Genomic DNA, 24,204 nt, shown 5'->3' on the forward strand with positions numbered 1-24,204 from the left:
GACCTGAGCCGAAGTCAGATGCTTAACTGACTGAGCCACCCAGGCGTCCCCAAGCTCTGAGATTTTTTAAAAAATGTGTCTAATAAAAGGATTTATTATTACATATATTTTTTTCTAATTTTGATCATAATCATGTAAAAGTAATTAACTCTTAGGAAACACTAGTCAAATTCAGATCTAGTCCCATGTGTAAATCTAAAAGTCTTCAAATTGCCTGTTTGACTAATTCCTCAAGAGTGGTTTTAAGGTAGACACCATTGTATCCTAGTGACCTTTTGGAGTGCTTTTCTAATTGGGTTGGGAAGAAAGTTAGATATTATTCTATTTCTTTGTGTAATAATATCTTGCTATATAAGAGGATATGAGGGAAAGGAGTAGAATCTGCCCTATTCACCATTTTGTGCTTAGCCCCTGGCATAGGAGACACTCAATAAATGCTGATAGATTAAGTGCAAATATATAAATATTAACATAACTTGTTCATCTTGTAGGACGATTTTCACAAAGATTCCAAGATATAACTATGTGGATCCTGATTTTGCGTACACTAAATTGGAAAGAATTGGAAAGCAAGAACATGAAAACTATTATGAAAGATATATTAAACATTTAAGAAATGTGCGCATGCAGAAACAGGCAGAGAGGTAAAGTTTACTTCAAACAGTATGGAACAGATTGGGGTGCCTGAAGAGACAGAATTTTTTTTCTTTATTCCTTAGTTTCTTTTCAGTGATTTAAGTGACCTTTACATATATGAAAATAGCAAAACATTGAACTACTTTTTCTGCAGTTATTTCCTTCCTTACTTTTGGTTTGGGAATGTTTTAGGTTGGGTTTCCCCAGAAACAAGGAGAAACAAGATAAGGAAAGCAAAATAGGACAGGTAAGAGAACTGAGAGATGATGTGTTTCAAATAAGGCTTACACTCAGCCTGATGCCTAAGGTCTCTTGAAGCAGAAATTATACCATATAGTTGTTCCTACATTGAACCAAAGGGCCTCGTCTTTTGTGCTCCATTTCAGCCATTTCTTGTGAGCTGTCTTAGGGTGTGGTGGGGTGGGCGCTATTTCCTTGGTGAGATGTTTAAGAATGGGGTCTTGTCAGCAAAGGACAATTTTATGCAGATTAGCGCATCATTCTGCTTAAGTGGTTCTGAGTGGGGCAGCAAAAGCATGCAATATGGGGAATGTTTGGATTTGCTATTGTATTTTCTAAAACACTTGGCTTCAATTAGTTATTATTATGATTTCAGTAGGGAATGTATGGATTCATATAACAATACAGACATAGGATTACAGCCAGCATCAGGTCTAAAGTCACCTTCGCTCTCAGAAACGGAAATAGAAGAGGAATTATCTGCAGCACGGCGTCGGATCAGACGTAACCAGTTGCTAAATACTAGGAATATAGCATCCAAGGAGACAAAGGCTCTGAAAACAAAGGCATGTGTGATATTTTAATTTCATGAAGCCATGAGAATTCCTAAAATACCTTTTGTTAATATTGAAAATTAATTTTGGAGTAATGGTTTTCCACAGGTTCTCAAAGGACTTAAATCAGACCCATCCACACCCCATGAAAAACATGACTGCAGCTTAATTTTGACACCAAAGCAAATTCATCAAGTAATTGTTGGTAAGAATCTGTAAAAACCTACTAATCCTTTGTTTTTTAACAGGCTTAATGACGTATAACTTATATTCCATAAAATTGACCTGTTTTAAGTATGCAAGTCAATGAACCTTAGTAAATTTATGGGATTATGCAACCATCACCATAATTCAATTTTAGAATGCTGCCATCACCCTCAGGACCATATGTACTTAGTCCCAATTTGCAGCCATAGCTCCAGGCAACCATTAATCAATTTTCTCTCACTATAGATTTCCTATTCTGAACATTTCATATAAAAGGAATCATAACAATATGTATTCTCTCTTATGTGGCTGCTTTTACTTAGCATACTACTTTTCAGGTTCATCCAATAGGTATAAATAGGTATAAATGTTCCTTTTTATATCTTTAAAAAATTTTTAACATTTATTTATTTATTTATTTGCAAGAGACACAGAGTGTGAGCTGGGGAGGGGCAGAGACAGAGGGAGACACAGATTTCGAAGCAGGCTTCAGGCTCTGAGCTGTCAGCACAGAGCCCGATGCAGGCCTCAAACCCACCAACCATGGAATCATGACCTGAGCTGAAGTCTGATGCTTAACTGAGCCACCCAGGGGCGCCTCCTTTTTATATGTAAATAGCATTTCATTTTACCGGAGTACCACATTTTGTTTATCCATTTACCAGTTGATGGACACACGTTGTTTCTGGTCTGAGGCTGTTGTGAATAATGTTGCTATAAACGTTCACATATAATTCTTTGAGTGAATGTATGTTTTCATTTCTTGTGGTTAGATTCCTAGGAGTGGAATTGCTGAGTTGTATGGTAAATTTATGTCAATCATTTCAAGAAACTACCAAAAACTTTTCAAAGTGCACCAAGTTACAATCCCACCAACAATGCATGAGGGTTATATTTACTCCACATTCTCACCAGCAGTTGTTATTTTCTTTTTGGCTATAGTTATCCTTGTGATGTGAAATGTTCTCACTGTGGTTTTGATTTGCATTTTCCTCGTGACTAAGATGATGAGTACATTTTCATGCATTTAAATAGACATAAATGTATATTTCCTTTGGAGAAATGTCTTTCAAATTCTTAGCCCAGTTTTTAATTTGAATATTTGCCTTCTTATTATAGATTTGTAACAATTGTTTATATATTCTGGACTTAAGTCCTTTATCAGATACATGATTTCCAAAGTCTGTGGCTTGGTTTTGTTGTTTATTTTTATTTATTTACTTATTTGTTTATTAAAAATTTTTTTAATGTTTATTTTTGAGAGAGAGAGACACACAGACTGTGAGCGAGGGAGGGGGAGAGAGAGAGAGGGAGACACAGAATCTGAAGCAGGCTCCAGGCTCTGAGCTGTCAGCTCAGAGCCTGATGTGGGACTCGAACTCACAAACCACAAAATCATGACCTGAGCTGAAGTCGGATGCTTAACCAACTGAGCCACCCAGGTGCCCCCTTTTTTAATTTTTTAAATAGTGGTCCTTAACACACAGAAGTTTTTACTTAAATGATATTGAATTTATCGATTTTTTAAAAAAAATTTATTACAGTTTTTTTCTTTTCTAGATCATGCTTTTGATTTTATGCCCAAGAAATCTGTACCTAACTCAATGTCACAAATATTTTTTCTTGTTTTCTTCTAAAATGTTTGTACTTTTAGATCTTGTATTTATGGTCTACAATTCCCTTTGAGTTTTTAGGTAGTAAGTTAAGAGTCTAAATTCATATTGCTGTATGTGGATATGTAATTGCCCCAGCACCATTTGTTGAAAATACTATCATTCATCATTGAATTACCTTGGCACCTTTGTCTAAAATCAATTAACCATATATGTCAGGGTTTATTTCTGGACTCTCAGTTCTGTTCCATTGATCTGCATGTCTGTCCTTACGACAGTTCTACACTTTGATACTGTACCTTTAGAGTATGTACATAAAAATATATGTACTAGTCTGAAGAGGAAGTTTTCATTTCATTCTAGGCAGGGTTAGGGTGGCTCTGAGGGAGATGTGGGCAGAGAATGATTTAATTGACATGGATTTGCTGATTCTCCCTTTAAGGAGAACCCACTACACAAAACACCAAATACCAGTTCTTAAATTATCCAGACTAAAGGTGATGTCCAAAGAGGTACAAGGCCAGAGGCAACACAATGGGAAGTGAGTAAATATCTGGGTGGTGATAGCTTATTATGTATGGCTGATCAGTGGCCAAGTCCTCAGATCAGTGAGGACTATGGGAAATGCCCCAAGTGGGATCTGGCTCTGGGGAAAGCAGGTGACATGGACTGGTAAAAAGAGTTGGCATCTGTCACCATTCACTGAGATTCTGAATGGGAAATAGGATCAGTGCTGTAACTGGAGCTAAACCTCCCTGCCACACAGTGGCAGTGAGGCACTTTGGCATGACAGACTAGGAACTCTTTAGTTCATTGCCTGTCTGGGGTTGCATGTGGAGTTCAGTTCAGGTCATACAGCATTTACCGGGCCTTTCTTTTGTGCCGGGCATGTGATAGGTACTAGGCTCTATAGTCCCAGGAACTTGCCTTTCTTTATTGTGTGGTAAATACTCTGTGTCTTCCAAATTGGTGACTGACTAATCAGATAAGCAAATCTATAAAAATTCAAAAGGAGCAAAGTTAGAGGGCAGTGTCTAGTGTCTCCTCTACAACTCCTCCACCAGCTTCTCTCCCTTCTTTACCTGGTGTCCTAAGTTATTTTATTATTTTATTTTATTTTATTTTATTTTATTTTTATGTTTATTTTCATTTGTCTTGAGAGAGAGAGAGAGAGAGAGAGAGAGCGAGCGAGCGAGCACGCAAGCAGGGGAGGGACAAAGACAGAGGGAAACAGAATCCCAATCAGGCTCTACCCCATCAGTGCAGAACCTGATGTGGGGCTCGAATTCGAGAACCATGAGATCATGACCTGAGCTGAAATCAAGAGTTAGACGCTTAATCAACTGAGCCACCCAGGTGCCCCTAAGTATTTTAATAATGACCCTCTCTCTGGGGACAGGGTCCCTGTGTGAGTTTACAAGGTCAGCAACTGTGATGGTGGGAATTTTGTATCACTCTCATTTTTATACCTTAAAGGGGTTTTTTGAGCCTGTGCACAGAACAGGGACTGGAACTATCAAAGGAGATTACAGTGTCAGAAAGTTTTGCTCAATATTTATATTTTTAAAAATTAAAGTGATTGTCAAGAGGTACAATAGAGGATTTGGAGATTAATTGAGACAGTTAGTGAACACTGTTATAAAGTCCGGGTTAAGTCGGACATTATGCAAAGTATTGTTTGCTTCATCAGCAAATGACCAGTCACTTTGGTTTTTAGTTAATGATTTATTAATACATATTATAGGCCAGGCATTATGTTGAACAGTGTACAAACATGGTCTTATTTAATCCTTTAAATGATGTAAGCAACTTATAAGGTAATTGCTTTTATTTCCATTTTAGAGATGAGTAAAGTGAAGCCCAGAGAGCTGGTAAACCTTGATCAGATTGCTCAATATTTAGTGGAAAGGAGTGGATTTGAAATTAGGTTTCTCTAGCCACACTTTCTGTGTCACTTTCTCTTTACATTCCTCTTTCACAACCTGTATTTTTCTGTACAGTATTTCTGTCTTAGATTCTTCCCCAACTTCTTTTATGTCTACCTCACGGTATTGTTAAATCAGAATCTAGAATTTTGTATCTGTTTTCATAAAACGTATTATTGGTCTGCAATTTTCCTTTTTTTAAAAGTTTTTTTTTTTACTATCTTTGTTTTCTCAGAAAGTGTTCATTCCTTTCCTATATTCTGAATGAGATTGTGTAGAATTATATTGTTCTTTAAAAGAGTTCTTCAGAGAAACCATCTGGGAATGGAGAGTTCATTTACAGAGGATGTTTAATTACAAATTCATTTTCTTTAATAGTTGTAGGACGATTCACATCATCTACACCATTTTAGGAGACTTTTGGTAGTTTGTGGCTTTCCAGGAATCGATCCCCTTTATGTGCATAGAATTGTTTAAAGCATTCCTAAATTATCTTTTTAATGTCTGCGTTGGAAACATCAGTAGTGATATAGCCTCTCTTCTTAATATTGAGAATTGATGTTTTTCTTGTTATTTTCCTTTTAAGTCTCAGTAGAGGTTTATCAGTTTTATTGGTCATTAAGAACCTGCGTTTGGTTTCATTGATTTTTCTCTGTAGTTTTCTGTTTTTAATTTTAATGACTTCTTATATTTGGCATTTCCTTCTATTTGCTTTGTATCTTTTATTTGGATTGCTCTTTTTTTTTCTAACTTCTTGAGGTAGAAACTTAAATTGTTGATTTATACCCTTTTTTCCTAATATAATTTAGTGATGTATATTTCTTTTTTTTTAATTTAAATTTTTTTTGATGTTTTATTTATTTTTTTGAGAGAGATGGAGACAGACCATGAGCAGGGAAGGGGCAGAGACAGAGGGAGACAGAGAATCCGAAGCAGGCTCTAGGCTCTGAGCTGTCAGCATAGAGCCAGACACTGGGCTTGGACTCATGAACCGTGCGATCAGGACCTGAGCCGAAGTCAGATGCTTAATCGACTGAGCCACCAAGACACCCAGATGCCCCAGTGTTACACATTTCTCACTAAATAATACTTTGGCTATATCTCACATATTCTTGTATGTTTTCACTTTCTTTCAGTTCAATACACAGTTGACCTTTGAACAACATGGAGGTTAGTGGTGCTGATAACCCCCCTACCACATGGTCGAAAAATTGGCCTGTAACTTTTGACTCCCCCACAAGTTAACTACTAATAACCTACTGTTGACCAGAAGCCTTACTGATAATATAAACAGTTGATTAACACATAGTTTGTATGTTGTGTGTGTTATATATTATTTTCTTAAATAATAGATTGCAGGCCATTTGCTTCCTTCCTTAAAAAAGGAAGCATAGGGAAAAAACAATATCTGTGATGATGAGGAAAGCAAAGTGTCTTAGATATGACATAAACCAAACTCCTCAATCCATAAAAGAACAAATGGATAAAAAAAGAACAAAAGAACAAATAAATAAATTGGAGTTGATCAAACTTCAGTGTTTGTGCTCCTCAAAAGCAACTAATGAGAGGATAAAAACAAGACAGGCTGAGAGAAAATTATTTGTAAATTATGTATCTCATGAAGGAATTGCAACAAGAATGTGTATAAAACTTTGGAGATTCAATATTAAGAAAACAAATGACTGGATTAAAATATGGGCAAAGGGATTTGAACAAATAATTCATCAGTGAAGATATACAAATGAGAAATAAGCACATGGAAAGATGCACAGCATTGTTAGTTGTTGGGGAAACAGTATAAAACCACAGTGAGATATGACTGTAAATCTATTAGAATGGCTACATTAAAAAAAAAAAAAAAAAAAGCAAACCCAAAGCTCACCATTTCAGTTGTTGCCAGTGATATACATTGCTAGTGGAATGGAAAATTAACCACTTGAAAACGGGCAGTTTGTTACACATTTATACATACATTTACCATATGATCCATGCATTCCACTCCTAGATATTTGTCCAAAAGAAATGAAATCATGTGTCCAAACAAATACTTGTGGACAAATGTTTTAGCAGCTTTTTAAAAAAAAGGTTGAGAGAGAGAGAGAGAGAGAGCGAGAGAGAGAGAGTGCGCGCACTGGGAAGGGGCAGAGACAGAGAATCCCAAGTAGGCTCTGCGCTGTTAGTGCAGAGCCCTACATGAGGCTCAATCTCATGAGCCATGAAATGACGACCTGTGCCTAAATCAAGAGTTGGACACTTAATCGACTAAGCCACCCAGGTGCCCAAATGTTTTAGCAGCTTTAATTATAATAGCCAGTACCTGGAAACAATCCAGGTGTTATTTAACAGGTGAAGAGACAAACGTTCACCTGTGATGGACTACCATTTAGTAATATAAAGGAATGGACTATTGACACTTAAAACAACTTGAATGAATCTCCAGGGAATTTGCAGAGTGAAAGAAATCAGAGAAAAGCTGCCAATGTTATATTATTCCTCTCATAAACTCTAGAACATGCAAACTGATACACAGTGGCATAAAGCAGATGAGTGGGTGTCTGGGAAGGGGGAAGTACTGAGGATGATGGAAGGGAGAGAATATAAAAGGGCACAAGCAAACTTTGGAGTGATGGATGTTCATTCTCTTCATTGTGGTGATGGTTTCACAGCTATATACATATGTCAACACCTAGGAAATTCCACACTTTAAATGCATACAGGTTATTGTGTATCAGTTATGATTAAATCGAGGTGTTAAAAGTAGACTCAGACTTATAATTATTAAAATTGTTATGATATAAAAACTTTTGTCATTTAAAAGTACTAATTAGTGGGAAAATTACCCATTTCTCTAAATTCTGGATAAATGAACATAAATGTATTGATGGAAGTGGAGAAGGTGTTACAGTGTAAATTCATGTACCAAGATGAGTTATAATGAATGTTAATAATTTTTCTATATAATTTGTCACATAATTAGGATATATTTAATTTTAACCAATAATCTCCAAACACCAAATTATGGACATTTAGATAAAAATCTTGGTTAGTAACTTCTGATATTGCAATAAATAATTTTCTAAGTATCATTTTTTATAAATTAATTGATGAAAATACAGTATGAAGACTTTAAAAAAAATAACTGAATACATTTGCCAACACTAAACCTAATAACTTTTCATTTTTTCAGGGCCCTCTGTCCTTAATTTTGGTGATATTTGCGTGAACTCCACAAATACTCGTCTACTGCATGTTGTTAATATGCTACCTATGCATATTTTGATCCAGCTAGATATTAATTTGAAAGAACTTCAGAAAACCAACCAGTTTTCATATGTGATTCCACCTACAGCTAGTACTTACATTTCAATGGTATTTGAATCTCCCACCATTGGAAAATTTTGGAAGTAGGATTTATTTTTTAATTTCTATATGCCAGAATTAAAGTGTCCTTGTGTAGAATATCTATTTAATTGCTTCAGTAATTGTAGCATATGTTACATTTGGTCCTCAAACATAGAAACTATACATGCACCAGTTTATAGGATTTGTAGATTGATATTTCAGTGACAGCCTACCGTAAATATTTTGATGTATTGTTTACTAAGGATTAATTGCAGATGTTAATAATATATGCATTTTTGCATGTAACTGAATTCTGTAATTGCAAATAGCTATTATCAGTTCAGTTTGGATGCTTTTGCTGTGTTACAGGTCATTCACCTTTACAGTGAACAATATACCTGGTGGGCATATCCTAGTGATGGCCGTTGTCATGCCAGTAGAACTGGAGCTATCTTCTAAAGAGCTAGTTTTGAGACCACACGGCTTCTCGCTGAAAACATGTTTTATGGGGACAGTTGGTTTGTATAACCATCAGAATTATTTTGCCAAATTTGAATGGCAACCAGTAAACACAGAAAGAGGAATGGCATTTTCCATTCGTCCAGCTAAAGGTAATAGTTTATTCTATTTGTTTGATTTAGACACTAAATCATGGGCTCAGGCAGTAATCATTTATTGACAACTGTATAATGGTCCTAAAAATAGAAGCAAATCAGATAGGGTCACTGGGGCATGTACTTTTTTTTTTTTTTAAGTTTGTTTATTTTTTAGTAATCTCCACACCCAACATGGGGTATGAACTCACAGCCCTGAGATTGAGTCACATGCTCTTCCAAATGAGCCAGCCAGGCATCCCCTATTGTAACCATTTAAAAAAATATATTTGGTTTTAAATTTACATCCAAGTTAGTTAGCGTATAGTGCAATAATGATTTCAGGAGTAGAATCCATTGATTCATCCCATACATGTAACACCCAGTACTTATCCCAACAAGTATTTTCCTTAATGCCCCTTGCCCTTTTAGCCCTTGCCCTCACCCACAACCCCTCCAGCAAGCCTCAGTTTGTTCTCTGTGTTTAAGAGTCTCTTAGGGGCACCTGGGTGGCTTGGTTGGTTAAGCACCTGACTTTGGCTCAGGCCGTGATCTTTCAGTCTGTGGTTTGAGCCCCGTGTTGGGCTCTGTGCTAACAGCTCAGAGCCTAGAGCCTGCTTCAAATTCTGTGTCTTCGCCTCTCTCTCTGCACCTCCTCTGCTTGTGTCCTCTCTCTCAAAAAATAAACATTAATAAAATTTAAAAAAAGAATCTCTTATGTTTTGTCCCCCTCCCTGGTTTTATATTATTTTTGTTTCTCTTCCCTTATGTTCATCTGTTTTGTGTTCTAAATTCCACATATGACTGGTCATATGATATTTGTCTTTCTCTAATTCCACTTAGTATAATACACTCTAATTCCATCCACATTGTTGGAAATGGCAGGATTTCATTCTTCTTGATTTCCGAATAATACTCCATTGTGTCTATTTGTGTGTATATATGAATATATAAATAAATAAATAAATAAATAAATAAATAAATAAATAAATTTATATATACACCACCCCATTGTGTATATGTATACACACACACACACACACACACATATACATACACACCATGTCTTTATCCATTCATCTGGCGGTGGACATTTGGGCTCTTTCTGTACTTTGGCTATTGTCAGTAGCGCTGCTATAAACATTGGGGTGCATGTGCCCCTTCAAAACATCACACCTCTATCCTTTGGATAAATACCTAATAGTGCAATTGCTGGGTCGTAGAGTAGTTCTATTTTTAATTTTCCGAGGAACCTCCATACTGTTTTCTAGAGTGGCTGCACCAGTTTGCATTCCCCCCAGCAGTTCAAAAGAGATCCTCTTTCTCTGCATCCTTGCCAACATCTGTTGTTGCCTGAGTTGTTCCTGTTAGCCATTCTGACAGGTGTGAGGTGGTATCTCATTGTGCTTTTGATTTTTATTTCCCTGATGATGAGTGATGTTGAGCATTTTTTCATGTGTCTGTTGGCCATCTGGATGTCTTTTGTGGAGAAGTGTCTATTCATGTCTTTTGCCCATTTCTTTACTGGATTATTTGTTTTTTGGGTGTTGAGTTTGATAAGTTTCTTATAGATTTTGGATATTAACCCTTTATCTGATATGTCAGTTGCAAATATCTTCTCCCATTCTGTCAGTTGCCTTTTGGTTTTGCTGATTGTTTCCTTAACTGTGCAGATGGTTATTATCTTGATGAGGTCCCAGTAGTTCATTTTTGCTTTTATTTCCCTTGCCTCTGTAGACATGTTGAGTAAGAAGTTCCTGTGGCCAAGGTCAAAGAGGTTTTTGCCTGCTTTCTCTGCTAGGATTTTGATGGCTTCCTGTCTTACGTTTAGGTCTTTCATCCATTTCGAGTTTATTTTTGTGTATGGTGTAAGAAAGTGGTCCAGGTTCATTCTTCTGCATGTTGCTGTCCAGTTTTCCCAGCACCATTTTCTGAAGAGACTATCTTTATTCCATTGGTATGCGCTGCGTACCTCTCTAGCTTTGTGGCTCAAGTTATGCAGATTGTTGTGCTAACCCTCACATCAATTTTCTAGGTGTGTAAAATGGTTTGGTGCTAATCTAGCTGCATTTCAGGGACTAGAGAAGCTGAGAACTTCCATGCTGCTTTGCCATCTTGGCTCCTCCTTGGCATTTACTTTTCCATATATGATATGTAAATTTGATTTGAAAATATGGATCCAGTGTTAGGGTTCTCCAGAGAAAAGAAGAAATAGGAAATATGTATAGAAAAAAAGGGAGGGAGAGGGAGAGAAGGAGAGAGGGAGGTGAGAGGTTGATTTTAAAGAACTGGCTCATATAATTGTGTGGAAACTCTAGCAGGCTGGCAGGCTGGAGACCCAGGAACGAATTGATGTTGCACTCTTGAATCCAAAGGGACTTCAATTTATTCTCTTCAGGCCTTCAGTTTACTGGATGAGACCCTTCCACATTGTGGAAGGTAATCTTTACTCAAAGTTTATTGATTTAAATGTTCATCACATCTAAAGAATACCTTATGGGAACATCTAGACTGACCAAACAACTGGGTACCATAGCCCGGTCAAGTTTGGACAAGTTGACAAAATTAATCATCATAGATACGGATGAACATAGTATTGTTTTATTAGTTTCTGTTTGATGATGGTGATAAGATATTCAGAATGACATTTTTTTTAGATCATGAAATATTTTAGGAGCCACAAATTCCTTATAATCAATATTTAATACAGGTAATAATATCCAGTTAATAAAATTAAGAACTTAAGACTGTCATTTAAATAAGGAATTCATTAATAGAAAGTATTCTCAGAATTACTCTTCTTGATGGTTCCATATATTTGTTAATTGTTACCCTTGTTTCTGCCATTCTCTGAACTCTACAATTCCCCATAATGTGCCTGTTACAAAACTGAGCCCTGTTACTGCTGAAGTGTTATCTAGTAGCCTTTCAAATTCAGCAAACATCATTGTTAGGTGCTGTGAGGATCTCGTGAGTACACAAGGTATCATTTAAAGAAATAATATGGCAAGTTAAAAGTTGAATGATCATTTTAATGTACTTGTTATGCCTTTTCAGTTAAATGGAAGGTTCTGGATTTTTGTATCTGCAGTGACTCACATGGTACCTTATAACCAGCTGAAGTCCATTTCTACTTGAATGTGAAGTAAAAGAAACTTTGGGGTTAGATATACCTGATTTCTTCAAAACAGATCTTAGCTTCTAGCTAGCTTTGTGATCTTGAGAAAAAATACTCTATAAGCACTAGGTTTCCTTATTTGTAGAATGAAGAGACTAATATATCTCATAAAGATTAAATGTATGGAAAACTCCTGTAAAGACTGGCAAAGAGTAGATGCCAAAAGAAGTAGGTAACAATTTGATTATGAAAATTGCTAATTCTGTTTGGACTTCTTTTTTCCCTGAAAATGTCCTCAGAGTAATAACAGCCTATCATGCATCCAGCCAGCCAGCCAGCCCCATTTTCAATCACTTGCTCCCTGCTTACTTCCCTGTCTTTTTCCTTCTCTCCTTTCTTCCCTGCACTCTTCCCTTCTCCCTTCCACTCCTTCCTTCCTTCCTTATTTCTCATTTATGAATAGTCATCATTTGGGATCTGCATAGAGTATATTTCAGATTAAAGAGAAGTACTGGTTTGTAGAAATCTTGCCATAGGTGTATATTCTTGTGAGTTTGGTCATTTCCAAATAAGTATTTTTATATAACTCTACCACTGGTTGTAACAGGGAGTGTTATAAACAAGTTCAGTATTAATTTAAATTCACTTAATTTTGATATGAATATATATGTGTATATCTACAGTGGAAAATAGTACTGTACTTTCATTAGGGTTAGAGATCATTGATATCACCATATTTAATCTTGTTATTAGCCTGTATTGATTTAAAAATCTCAGATTATAATTTATTAAGCATTCAAGTTACACTTCCATGAATATTTAGCGGATTCATTTGACCAAGCTCTTTTTTTTTTTTAAGTGTATTTATTTATTTTGAGAGAAAGTATGAGTGGGGAAAGGGCAGAGAGAGAAGGAGAGACAGACTCCCATGCAGGCTGTATGCTCAGTGCAGAGCCCAATGCAGGGCTTCATCTCAAGACCGTGAGATTAGGACCTGAGCCGAAATCCGAAGTCAGATACTCAACTGACTAAGCCACCCAACCACCCTACCAAGCTTTTTAATTTTTTTTAATTTTTTTTATTAACACTGGTAAGACTGGGTCCTGCCTCAGTACTAGAGAGAAGCTGAGTAAATAATTAGAGAAGAGAGAGGAAATACTTCTGCACATTTCAGGATTCTAAATAAACCTTCTCTAGTTTTTTTGAACAGGCATCATACAATGGTAGTTATATTATCTGTCTTCCAGTTATAGGTTTGATTAAGCACATGGTAAGGCACTGAGTGTGTCTGGAAAGCACAGTCCATGGCCCTTTTCCTTGTATTTCTCCATCTGAAGCAGGGCCGAATGGGTTGGGCTTCTCCTTTGAGGCTGCCATGGAAATGTGGTGATGATGCTTAATTTGTCAAAAAAAAAAGTGGGTTTATAATATTATGAACTGGAAGGCTGGTTATGCTGACACTTGTTGGAATTCTTATTTTTATAGGGAAGATTTTAATTTTTCATTTTCTTTGGGTTCTTCATAATACTTGTTAAATTTTTCAAAGTACAAAACACAAAGACATGTATTCTAAATATGTTTTTGAGTAAAACCATTAACCTTTAAGTACTTTTTTAAAAATGAGATTTCATTTTTTTAAAATGTTTGTTTATTAGGGAGATGGCAGTTTCTAGGCTGAGGAAGGCCACATAGTAAGGAATGGTAGTATAGGAAACTAGAAGGATTATTGCTCCTTGAAAGCATTGTCACCCTGCAAAGGCAGCCCTGGAATACCTATCTATGGACTTCTGACTGCATAAGATAAATAAGCCCCTATTTACCTAACCCTCTATAGCAAGTCTTTTGTTACTTACAGACAAATATAATCCTTTTTTCTTGTTAATAATTTGTTGTCAAGTTAGGTCACATACAGTGTAGTCATGGCTTCAGGAGTAGATTCCTGTGATTCATTACTGATATACAACATCCAGTGCTTATCCCAAAAGATGCCTCCTCAAAGCCCATTACCCATTTTTCCTACTCCCCCAACCCCCCACCCCCATCAACCTTCAGTTTATTTTCTGTATTTAAGAGTGTCTTATGGTTTGCCTCTGTGTTCATAACTAATTTTTCCTTCCCTTCCCCTAGGGTCTTCTGTTAAGTTTCTCAAATTACACATATGAGTGAAAACATGGTATCTGTCTTTCTCTGACTGACTTCCCTTAGCATAATACATTTCAGTTCTATCTACGTAATTGCAAATGGCAAGATTTCATTCTTTTTCATTGCCAAGTAGTATTCCATTGTGTATATATACACCACATTTTCTTAATCCATTCATCAGTTGATAAACATTTGGGTTCTTTTCATAATTTGGCTATTGTTGATAGTGCTGCTATAAACATTGGGGTACTTGTACCCCTTCGAAAAAGCATCCCTATATCCTTTGGATAGAATCCTAGTAGTGCTATTGCTGGGTCATAGGGTAATTCTATTTTTAATTTTTTGAGGAACCTGTACACTGTTTTCTAGAGTGGCTGCACCAGTGGCTGCACTATTCCCACCAATAGTGAAGAGGGTTCCCCTTTCTCCGCATCCTTGCCAACTTCTGTTGTTTCCTGAGTTGTTAATTTTAGCCACTGACAGGTGTGAAGTGGTATCTCATTGTGGTATTGATTTGTATTTCCCTTATGATGAATGACGTAAAGCATTGTTTCATATGTCTGTTGGCCATCTGGATGTCTTCCTTGGAGAAGACTCCATTCATGTCTTCTGCCCATTTCTTCACTGGATTATTTGTTTTTTGGGTGTTGAGTTTGGTAAGTTCCTTATAGATTTTGGATACTAGCCCTTTATCCAATATGCTATTTGCAAGTATCTTCTCCCATTCCATCAGTTGCCTTTTAGTTTTATTGATTGTTTCCTTTGCTGTACAGAAGGTTTTATCTTGATGAGGACCCAATACTTCATCTTTGCTTTTATTTCCCTTGCCGTCGGAGATGTGTCAAGTAGGAAGTTACTATGGCCGAGGTCAAAGAGGCTGTTGCCTGTTATCTCCTCTAGGATTTTGATGTTTCCTGTCTCACATTTTTTAAAATTTATTGTCCAATTGGCTTCCATACAACACACAGTGCTCATCCTAACAAATGCCCTCCTCCATGCCCATCACCCACTTTCCCCTCCCTCCCACCCCCCATCAACCCTCAGTTTGTTCTCTGTATTTAAGAGTCTCTTATGGTTTGCCTCCCTCCCTCTCCGTAACTTTTTTTTAAAATTTTTTTAATGTTTATTCACTTTTTGATAGAGACAGAGCTCAAGTTGAGGAGGGGCAGAGAGAGAGGGAGACACAGAATCCAAAGCTAGCTCCAGGCTCTGAACTGTCAGCACAGAGCCCGACGCAGGGCTCGAATTTATGGACCATGAGATCATGACCTGAGCCAAAGCCAGATGCTCAACCAACTGAGCCACCCAGGCACCCCTCTGTAACTTTTTTTCCCCCTTTCCCTCCCCTATGGTCTTCTTTTAAGTTTCTCAAGATCCATATATGAGTGAAAACATATATCTGTTTTTCTCTGACTGACTTCTTTCACTTAGCATAATACCCTCCAGTTCTATCCACATTGCTGCAAATGGCCAGATTTCATTCTTTCTCATTGCCAAGTAGTATCCCATTGTATATATAAACCACATCTTCTTTATCCATTCATTAATTGATGGATATTTAGGCTCTTTCCATAATTTGGCTCTTATTGAAAGTGCTGCTATATACATTGGGTTACATGTACCCTTATGCATCAACACTCCTGTATCCCTTGGGTAAATTCCTAGCAGTGCTATTCCTGGGTTGTAGAGTAATTCTATTTTTAATTTTTTGAGGAATCCCCACACTATTTTCCAGAGTGGCTGCACCAGTTTGTATTCCCACCAATAGTGCAAGAGGGTTCCCATTTCTCTACATCCTTTCTAGCATCTATAGTCTCCTTATTTGTTCATTTTAGCCACTCAGATCTACATGAGGTGGTATCTCAGTGTGGCTTTGATTTGTATTTCCCTGATGAGGAGTGATGTTGAGCATCGTCTCATGTGTCTGTTGGTCATCTGGATGTCTTCTTTGAAAAAGTGTATTCATGTCTTCTGCCCATTTTTTCACTGGGTTATTTGTTTTTCGGGTGTGGAGTTTGGTGAGTTCTTTATAGATTTTGGATACTAGCCATTTTTCTGATATGTCATTTGCAAATATCTTGTCCCATTCCATTGGTTGCCTTTTATTTTTTTTTCAATATAAGAAATTTATTGTCAAATTGGTTTCCAACGTTGGTTGCCTTTTAGTTTTGTTGATTGTTTCCTTTGTAGTGCAGAAGCTTCTTATCTTGATGAGGTCCCAATAGTTCATTTTTGCTTATAATTCCCTTGCCTTTGGAGATGTGTTGAGTAAGAAATTGCTGTGGCTGAGGTCAAAGAGGTTTTTTCCTGCTTTCTCCTCTAGGGTTTTGATGGTTTCCTGTCTCACATTCAGGTCTTTCATACATTTTGAGTTTATTTTTGTCTTTGTTGTAAGAAAGTGGTGTAATTTCGTTCTTCTGCATGTTGCTGTCCAATTCTCCCACCACCATTTGTTAGAGAGACTGTCTTTTTTCCATCGGATGCTCTTTCCTGCTTTGTCAAAGATTAGTTGGCCATACATTTGTGGGTCCAATTCTGGGTTCTCTATTCTACTCCATTGATCTGTGTGTCTTTTTTTATGCCAATACAATAAATACTTTCTTGATGCTTACAGCTTTGTAGTAGAGGCTAAAGTCTGGAACTGTGATGCCTCCTGCTTTGGTTTTCTTTTTCAATATTACTATGGCTATTTGGGGTCTTTTGTGGTTCCATTCATATTTTAGGACTGTTTGTTTTAGCTCTGTGAAGAATGCTGGGGCTAATTTGATTGGGATTGCATTGTATGAGTAGATTGCTTTGGGTAGTATCGATATTTTAACAATATTTCTTCTTCCAATCCATGGGATGTTTATCCATTTCTTTGTGTCTTCTTCAATTTCTTTCATAAGCTTTGTGTAGTTTTCAGCATATAGATCTTTTACTTCTATGGTTAGGTTTATTCCTAGATATTTTATGGTTCCTGATAAAATTGTAAATAGAATTACAATTGTACATAGAATTGATTTCTTGATATCTTTTTCTATTGCTTTATTATTGGTGTATAGGAATGCAACCAATTTCTGTACATTGATTTTATATGCTGCAACTTTGCTGAATTCATGTATCAGTTCTTGCACTTTTTTGGTGGAATCTTTCAGGTTTTCCATGTACAGTATTACGTCATCTACAAAAAGTGAGAGTTTGACTTCTTTTTTGCCAATTTGGATGCTTTTATTTCATTCTGTTGTCTCATTGCTGAGACTAGGACTTCTAACACTGTGTTAGACAACAGTGGTGAGAGTGGACATCCCTCGCATGTTCCTGATCTCAGGGGGAAAGCTCTTAGTTTTTCCCCATGGAGGATGATTTTAGCTGTGGGACTTTGATATATGGCTTTTATGATATTAAAGTATGTACCTTCTATACCTACTTTCTTGAGGGTTTTTATCAAGGATGTTGTACTTTGTCAAAGGCTTATTCTGCATCTATTGACAGGATCATTTGGTTTTTATCTGTTCTTCCATTAACGTGATATATCACATTGATTGATTTGTGAATTATGAATCAGTCCTGCAGCCCAGGAATGAAGTCCCCTTGTTCATGGTGAATAATTCTTTTAATATACTGTTGAATTTGATTTGCTAGTATCTTGTTGAGAATTTTTGCATCCATGTTCATCGGGGTTATTGGCGTGTAATTCTTATTTTTCATGGGGTCTTTATCTGGTTTGGGAATCAGTGTAATGTTGGCTTCATAGAATGAGTCTGGAAGCTTTCCTTCTGTTTCTATTTTTTGTATCAGCTTGAGAAGAATAGCTATTAACTATGCTTTCAATATCTGGTAAAATTGCCCTGTGAAGCCATGTAGCCCAGGACTCTTATTTGTTGGGAGATTTTTGATAACCAGTTTAATTTCTTCACTGGTTATGGGTCTGTTCAAATTTTCTCCATTTTGTTGGCATATAATTTCTCATAGTATTCTCTAATAGTTTGTATTTCTGTGGTGTTGGTTATGAGATCTCCTCTTTCATTTGTGATTTTATATATTTGGGTCCTCTTTCTTTTCTTTTTGAGACGTTTGGTTAGGGGTTTATCAATTTTGTTTGTTCTTTCCAAAAACCGACTCTTAGATTTATTGATCTGTTCTATTTCCTTGGACTGTATATTGTTTATTTCTGCTCTAATCTTTATTATTTCTCTAATATTTATTATTTTTATTCTTCAGCTGGCTTTGGGCTTTCTTTGCTGCAGTGTTTCTCGTTTCTTTTGCTGTTAGGATAGGTTCTGTGTTTGGGACCTTTCTTGCTTCTTGAGATAGGCCTGGATCGCAATGTATTTTCCTCTTACGACTGCCTTTGCTGCATCCCAAAGGGTTTTGGATGGTCATGTTTTCATTTTCATTTGCTTTCATGTATTTTTAAATTTCTTTTTTAATTTCCTGGTTGGCCCATTCATTCTTTAGTAGGATGTTCGTTAACCTCCATGTATTTGGAGGCTTTTAAAATTTTTTCTTGTGGTTGATTTCAAGTTTCATAGTGTTGTGATTTGAAAATATTCACAGTATGATCTCAGTCCTTTTATATTTGTTGAGGGCTGTTTTGTGACCCCAGTATGTGATCTTTTTTGAGGAATGTGTACATTTGAGAAGAATGTGTATTCTGCTGGTTTTGGATGAAAAGTTCTAAATATATCTGTTAAGTTCATCTGGCCCAATGTGTCATTCACAGCCATTGTTTCCTTACTGATTTTCTGTTGCTTTTGAATGAAAATTTCTAAATATATCTGTTAAGTCCATCTGGTCCAATGTGTCATTCATAGCTATTGTATCCTTACTGATTATCTGCCTAGATGCTCTGTCCATTGTTGTAAGTGGAGCATTAAAGTCCACTACAATCACAGTATTGTTATCTGTATGTTCATTTATGTTTGTGATTAATTTATTTATATATTTGGGTGTGTTTCCATGTTGGGGCTGTAAACTTTTACAGTTGTTAGCTCTTCTTGATGGTTAGGCCCCCTAATTATGATATAATGTCCTTCTTCATCTCTTATTATTGTCTCTATTTTTAAATCTAGTTTGTGTGATATAAGTATGGCTACTCGGCTTTCTTTTGACATGCAGTAGCATGATAGATGGTTTTCCATCCCCTCACTTTCAATCTGCAGGTGTCCTTGCATCTAAAATTAGTCTCTTGCAGGCAGCATACAGGTGGATCTTTTTTTTTTTTTTTTTTTTTTTTTTTTTTAAATCCGTTCTGATACCTTATGTCTTTTGATTGGGGGATTTAGTAGTCCATTTACCTTCAGAGTGATTATTGTAAGTTATGGATTTGGTGTCCTGGTGTTATCTGTAGGTTTCATGTTTGTGGTGATGTCTCTGGTCTTTTGTAGTCTTTGCTGCTTTCCACTCACAGAGTCCCCCTTAGGACCTCCTGCAGGGCTGGCTTAGTGGTCATGAACTCCTTTAGTTTTTGTCTAGGGAAGTCTTTATCTCTCCTTCTATTCCAAATGACAGCTTTGCTGGATACACGATTCTTGGCTGCATATATTTCTATTCAGCACATTGAGTATCTCCTGCCACTCCCTTCTGACTTCCTAAGTTTCAGTGGACAGGTATCTTATGACCCTTATGTGTCTACCCTTATAGATTAAGGCCTGTTTTTCCATAGCTGCTTTCAGAATTCTCTTTATCTTTGTATTTTGTAAGTTTCACTCAGATATGTCATGGTGTTGGCGTGTTTTTGTTGATTTTGAAAGGAGTCCTCAGTACCTCCTGGACTTGGATGTCTGTGTCCTTCCTTATATTAAGGAAGTTCTCTGCTATAATTTGTTCAAATAAACCTTCTTCCCCTTTCTTCCTTTGGAACGCCTATGATAAGGATATTATTTCATTTCATTTCATTGAACCACTTAGGTCTCTAATTCTTCCCTCATAGTCTAGTAATTTCCTTTCTCTCCTTTTCTCAGCTTCATCATTTTCCATTATTTTATTGTCTATTTCACCTATTCTATGTTCTGCTTCTCTCATCCTTGCTGTCACTGCATCTAGTTTATTTTGCATCTCATTTACAGCATTTTTAAATTCATCATGACTATTTCTTAGGTTCTTGATCTCTGCAGCAATAGATTCTCTGCTATCTTCTATGCTTTTTTCAAGCCCAGCTATTAGTCTTAGGACTGTTATTCTATTTTAATGTTCACATATATTGTTTATATCTCTTTTGAGCCATTCTCCAGCTGTCATTTCTTCCTTGAATTTCTTTTGAGGAAAATTACTCCATTTCATCATTTTGGCTAGTTTTATGTGTTTTAGTAGCTTGTTCTGACTCCTGTACCTGTGAATACTACTATATTAAAATGCAGTCATACTTTCTAGAGCCTGGCATGTCCAAAAGTGTTTTTGATGTGTGTTGCATGCCATCCATTGTTGCATCTTTGGTTGCTTTTACTCACTGCTTGTTGTGGTGGATTTGACTTTCCACCAGGTGTTCTTTGATTTTTTCATTGAAGTAACCCTGGAAAAAAGGAATAAGTGGGCAGGGGAAGAAGTCTTATCCCATACAAAGAGAGAAATGATAGGGGTCGAAAAAAATACCAGGCAGAGAATCAAAGAAAGTATAAGCCTTAATCCAGAGAGAGAGGAAAATAAAGAAGAAAAAGATACAGAAAGGGTGTAAAAAAATTGAGTAAAAATGCCTGATGAAGCAAACAAACAACCAGAAAAGAGAATGAAAAAAAAATATATGTATACACACACACACACACACACACAGACACAAAATAAGAATTGATCAAAAATCAAATCAGGATCTCTGGGCCTGATTCCAATGGAAAGAGGTTTAAGAAATGGGGGGTGGTAGAGGGAAAAAGAAGAAAAAAGAGAAGTAAAAGAAGAGAAAAAAATAATAAAAGAATTAAAAAAGAAACAGACTAATATACAAAACATCAGGATAGTTGTCTCTTGGTGCCTGGGGGCTGTTCTGGTCTGGAGCAGAGGCCATCTGGTTTGGTTGGGGTCAGTCCTGCTCTGGTAGATAAGTAGTTACCCAGCACAGAGTGGCAGGGTTTGGTATAAGTGGGCTCTGTCCCCACTGGGGGCCACTGTGATGTTCTCTGAATCCCAGCCATGTTGGTGATGGGGTGGAAAATGGTAACACCCCAACTCTCTTCCCCAGATAGGGTGTTTCAAACCATGCTGTTCAGGCAGCCCTCACATAATAGTGCTGGCGGGCAGCTTGTCCTGCTCTACAGTCTCCTGTGCCTCCTAGGTGCTCCTCTCGGATTCAAACCTGATGTCTTAAAGGATCCTGCACCACAAAACCCAATTCTGGAATAGCGCCAGTCTGCCCAGTCGACAAAGAGCCTCTGGTTGGCGCCTGCAGGGTGTTTTGTCCTTGGAGAGGCAATAAGCCCTCTTCCTACAGTACTCGAGGGAGGGGACTGCTCTTGCCCAGTGTGTCCCTGAGATCACTACAGATCCCAGGGGCTGGCTCCCCTCCCCTCCCAGGCACATGCAAACAGCTGGCTCTGGTCCAGAGAAAGTTGCGTACCCCTGAAAACCCCTATCTTCACTTGTAAGGTTGTTTGCAAAGTAGAAACTGTCGCTCTCTATATTTTTGGTTCCCCAGACTATGGTCTGGAGATGTTTTTCTCTTGTCCAAATACAATCCCACATGTCTACAGCCTCTCCTCACTTCCTTTTGTCTCTCCATAGAAGGGGTCCCCTCCCCTCCGTACCTATGCCATCCATTCTCCGTTTTATCTCTTCCACTTTGCAAACACGCGCTTCTGTCCCACTAAGCTGTCTCTTTCCACCTGTGGGGATCCTTCTGCCCCTCAGCAGATTGATTTCCTGGGTGTTCCAGATGATCTGACTTCAGTTCAACTGTGTTGGAGGGATGAGGGGGAAATAATGATCCCCCTACTTTTCCACCAGCTTGATTCCTCCCAGACAAATATAATCCTGATGGACGCCACTAGACTGTTAGTTTTTCCCTGAGCAGTTTCTTTTCTCTTTATAAATTATGGTGCCTACCATAGTATTGGCACTCAGAAGTATTAACAATAACATCTGGCACTGGGTGTTTTCGTGGCATCACACACTATGGTAATTGCTTTACATGTCTTATTATCTCTCTACTTGACCACTGCAAAACTAAGAGGTACGTACTATGTTTTTAAATTTATGGAAACTGCCATTGCATGAAAATGTACCTAACCCTAAGGCAAAGTATATTTGTGACACTCACTCATCATTCTGTTTAATGTTCCATGCATTTGAATTTTCCTTTGGAGGAAGAACTTGTAAGTCATTCTTTCCATCAAATATTATTTTCTTACTCCAAAGGAAATGATGAATTTAAACAGATAAAGCAGCCCACACCAAATGTGCCTAATATCTCCTGGGTTCTCAATACATTTGAATTATAGAAATGTGTTAATTACTGGTAGCATTATCAGAAGTTCTATCTCTAGGACTGTGAACACATAAAAAAGCCTCTGGTAATTGTAATTTTTAACTCTGAAAACTGAATGAGTGATGTTAATAAGTATTTCAGAGTGTTGGGAAACGTGAAGAAGAAAGTTTGCTAAATATTGGCATACTTTTTGTCAAATATTTTGATCTGCTTAATAAAATTGGAAAATAAGGTATGCATGTTAGCTTTTAATCAAACTCTCTAGGTCTGTACTCATTTGATAATCTCTCATATAGTATTTCCCTATATTTTGAATTTAATTTAAATAATTTGTTATATAATGTCATTACATTTTTATGCCAGCTCTTATTTTGGATATTAAAATAAATACAATTAAAATATGGTCCATGTCTGTTCTTTCTAAATCCTCTGTAGGCACTGTTGAACCATATTCCTCCTTGCAATGTGAAGTAACATGGCAGCCAGGTTTCAGTTCTCCGGAAAGGGGAGAATTTGTTCTTCACGTCAGTGAAGGAAACACGATGACCCTAAAATGTGTTGCACAAGTAATGATTTCCATTGGATTTGATTTTTTATTTTGAAGACTCTAAATTGGTTGGGCATATATATGTGTGTATAGTTAGATATATATGTATTAGTAAAACTGATTTTCCTTGCAGTATTTTTTTTAACTGAATTACCCATCCTCTTGGTACCACTTCTCTACCATAAATGAAGACTTTGCTAAAAAATGGTATTGTGTTACCTAGAATTAACTCAGAAATCCAAGACTTTGGTGCCAATGGTACTAGATTGTTATCAGAGCCTTTATAAACATAAAATAGCATGAAAGCCACTTAACAATTACTTCATTAAAAGAAAAATAGAAAAAATTGTGTTTTTGTCCTACTATAATGCCTTGTTAGAATTCTAGTAGTAATTAATAACTCAGTGTGAAATGGATCATGTAATTTACATAGTAAGGAGATATGGAAATTCTTATTTTTATAGAACATACTGCTTATAATAAAAATGAGTAAAGTTAAAACTGCATTATGTTGATTTTAACATTCTGTGGTAGAGCCCAGAAGGCCTTAAGTTCATGCCTTGTCATCACCAAGAATCCACTTTACTTGTGTACTACATTTTCTTTCCAATATTGGTAGTAATTTAACAAGCCAATGCTGTTTTATTACATCTCGTCTCTATCTCCAGGCCATGATCATGCTCTTAAATATTTCAGCTATGAAGGAGCTCATAGCCTTAAGAGATAAGAGATTCATCCACTTTAATGATGGCATCAATCAGTACGGTCTTTCCTCTGCTCTAGGCTTGAAATCAGCAGGACCTTACTTTTTTCCCTATGTTTAAATTACTTACTGTTCTTTAAAAAACTTTCTATTGAAGTATATAGTATACATACAGTATATATTATACAT

The 24,204-nt window shown here is 36.8% G+C and overlaps 1 protein-coding gene across 1 annotated transcript in view; it reads left to right on the top strand.

Annotated features, from left to right (window-relative positions):
• CFAP47 (cilia and flagella associated protein 47) overlaps positions 1-24,204 on the top strand; it is a 587,956-nt gene that overhangs the window by 50,391 nt on the left and 513,361 nt on the right. The window contains exons 11-16 of the mRNA XM_043569968.1: positions 492-644; positions 1,256-1,442; positions 1,539-1,635; positions 8,363-8,579; positions 8,887-9,128; positions 23,201-23,331. Of these exons, the coding sequence (XP_043425903.1) occupies positions 492-644; positions 1,256-1,442; positions 1,539-1,635; positions 8,363-8,579; positions 8,887-9,128; positions 23,201-23,331 (1,027 nt within the window). The remainder of the gene's footprint in view (positions 1-491; positions 645-1,255; positions 1,443-1,538; positions 1,636-8,362; positions 8,580-8,886; positions 9,129-23,200; positions 23,332-24,204) is intronic.

This window comes from Prionailurus bengalensis, chromosome X (genome assembly GCF_016509475.1).
Source record: "Prionailurus bengalensis isolate Pbe53 chromosome X, Fcat_Pben_1.1_paternal_pri, whole genome shotgun sequence".
NCBI lineage: Eukaryota > Metazoa > Chordata > Mammalia > Carnivora > Felidae > Prionailurus > Prionailurus bengalensis.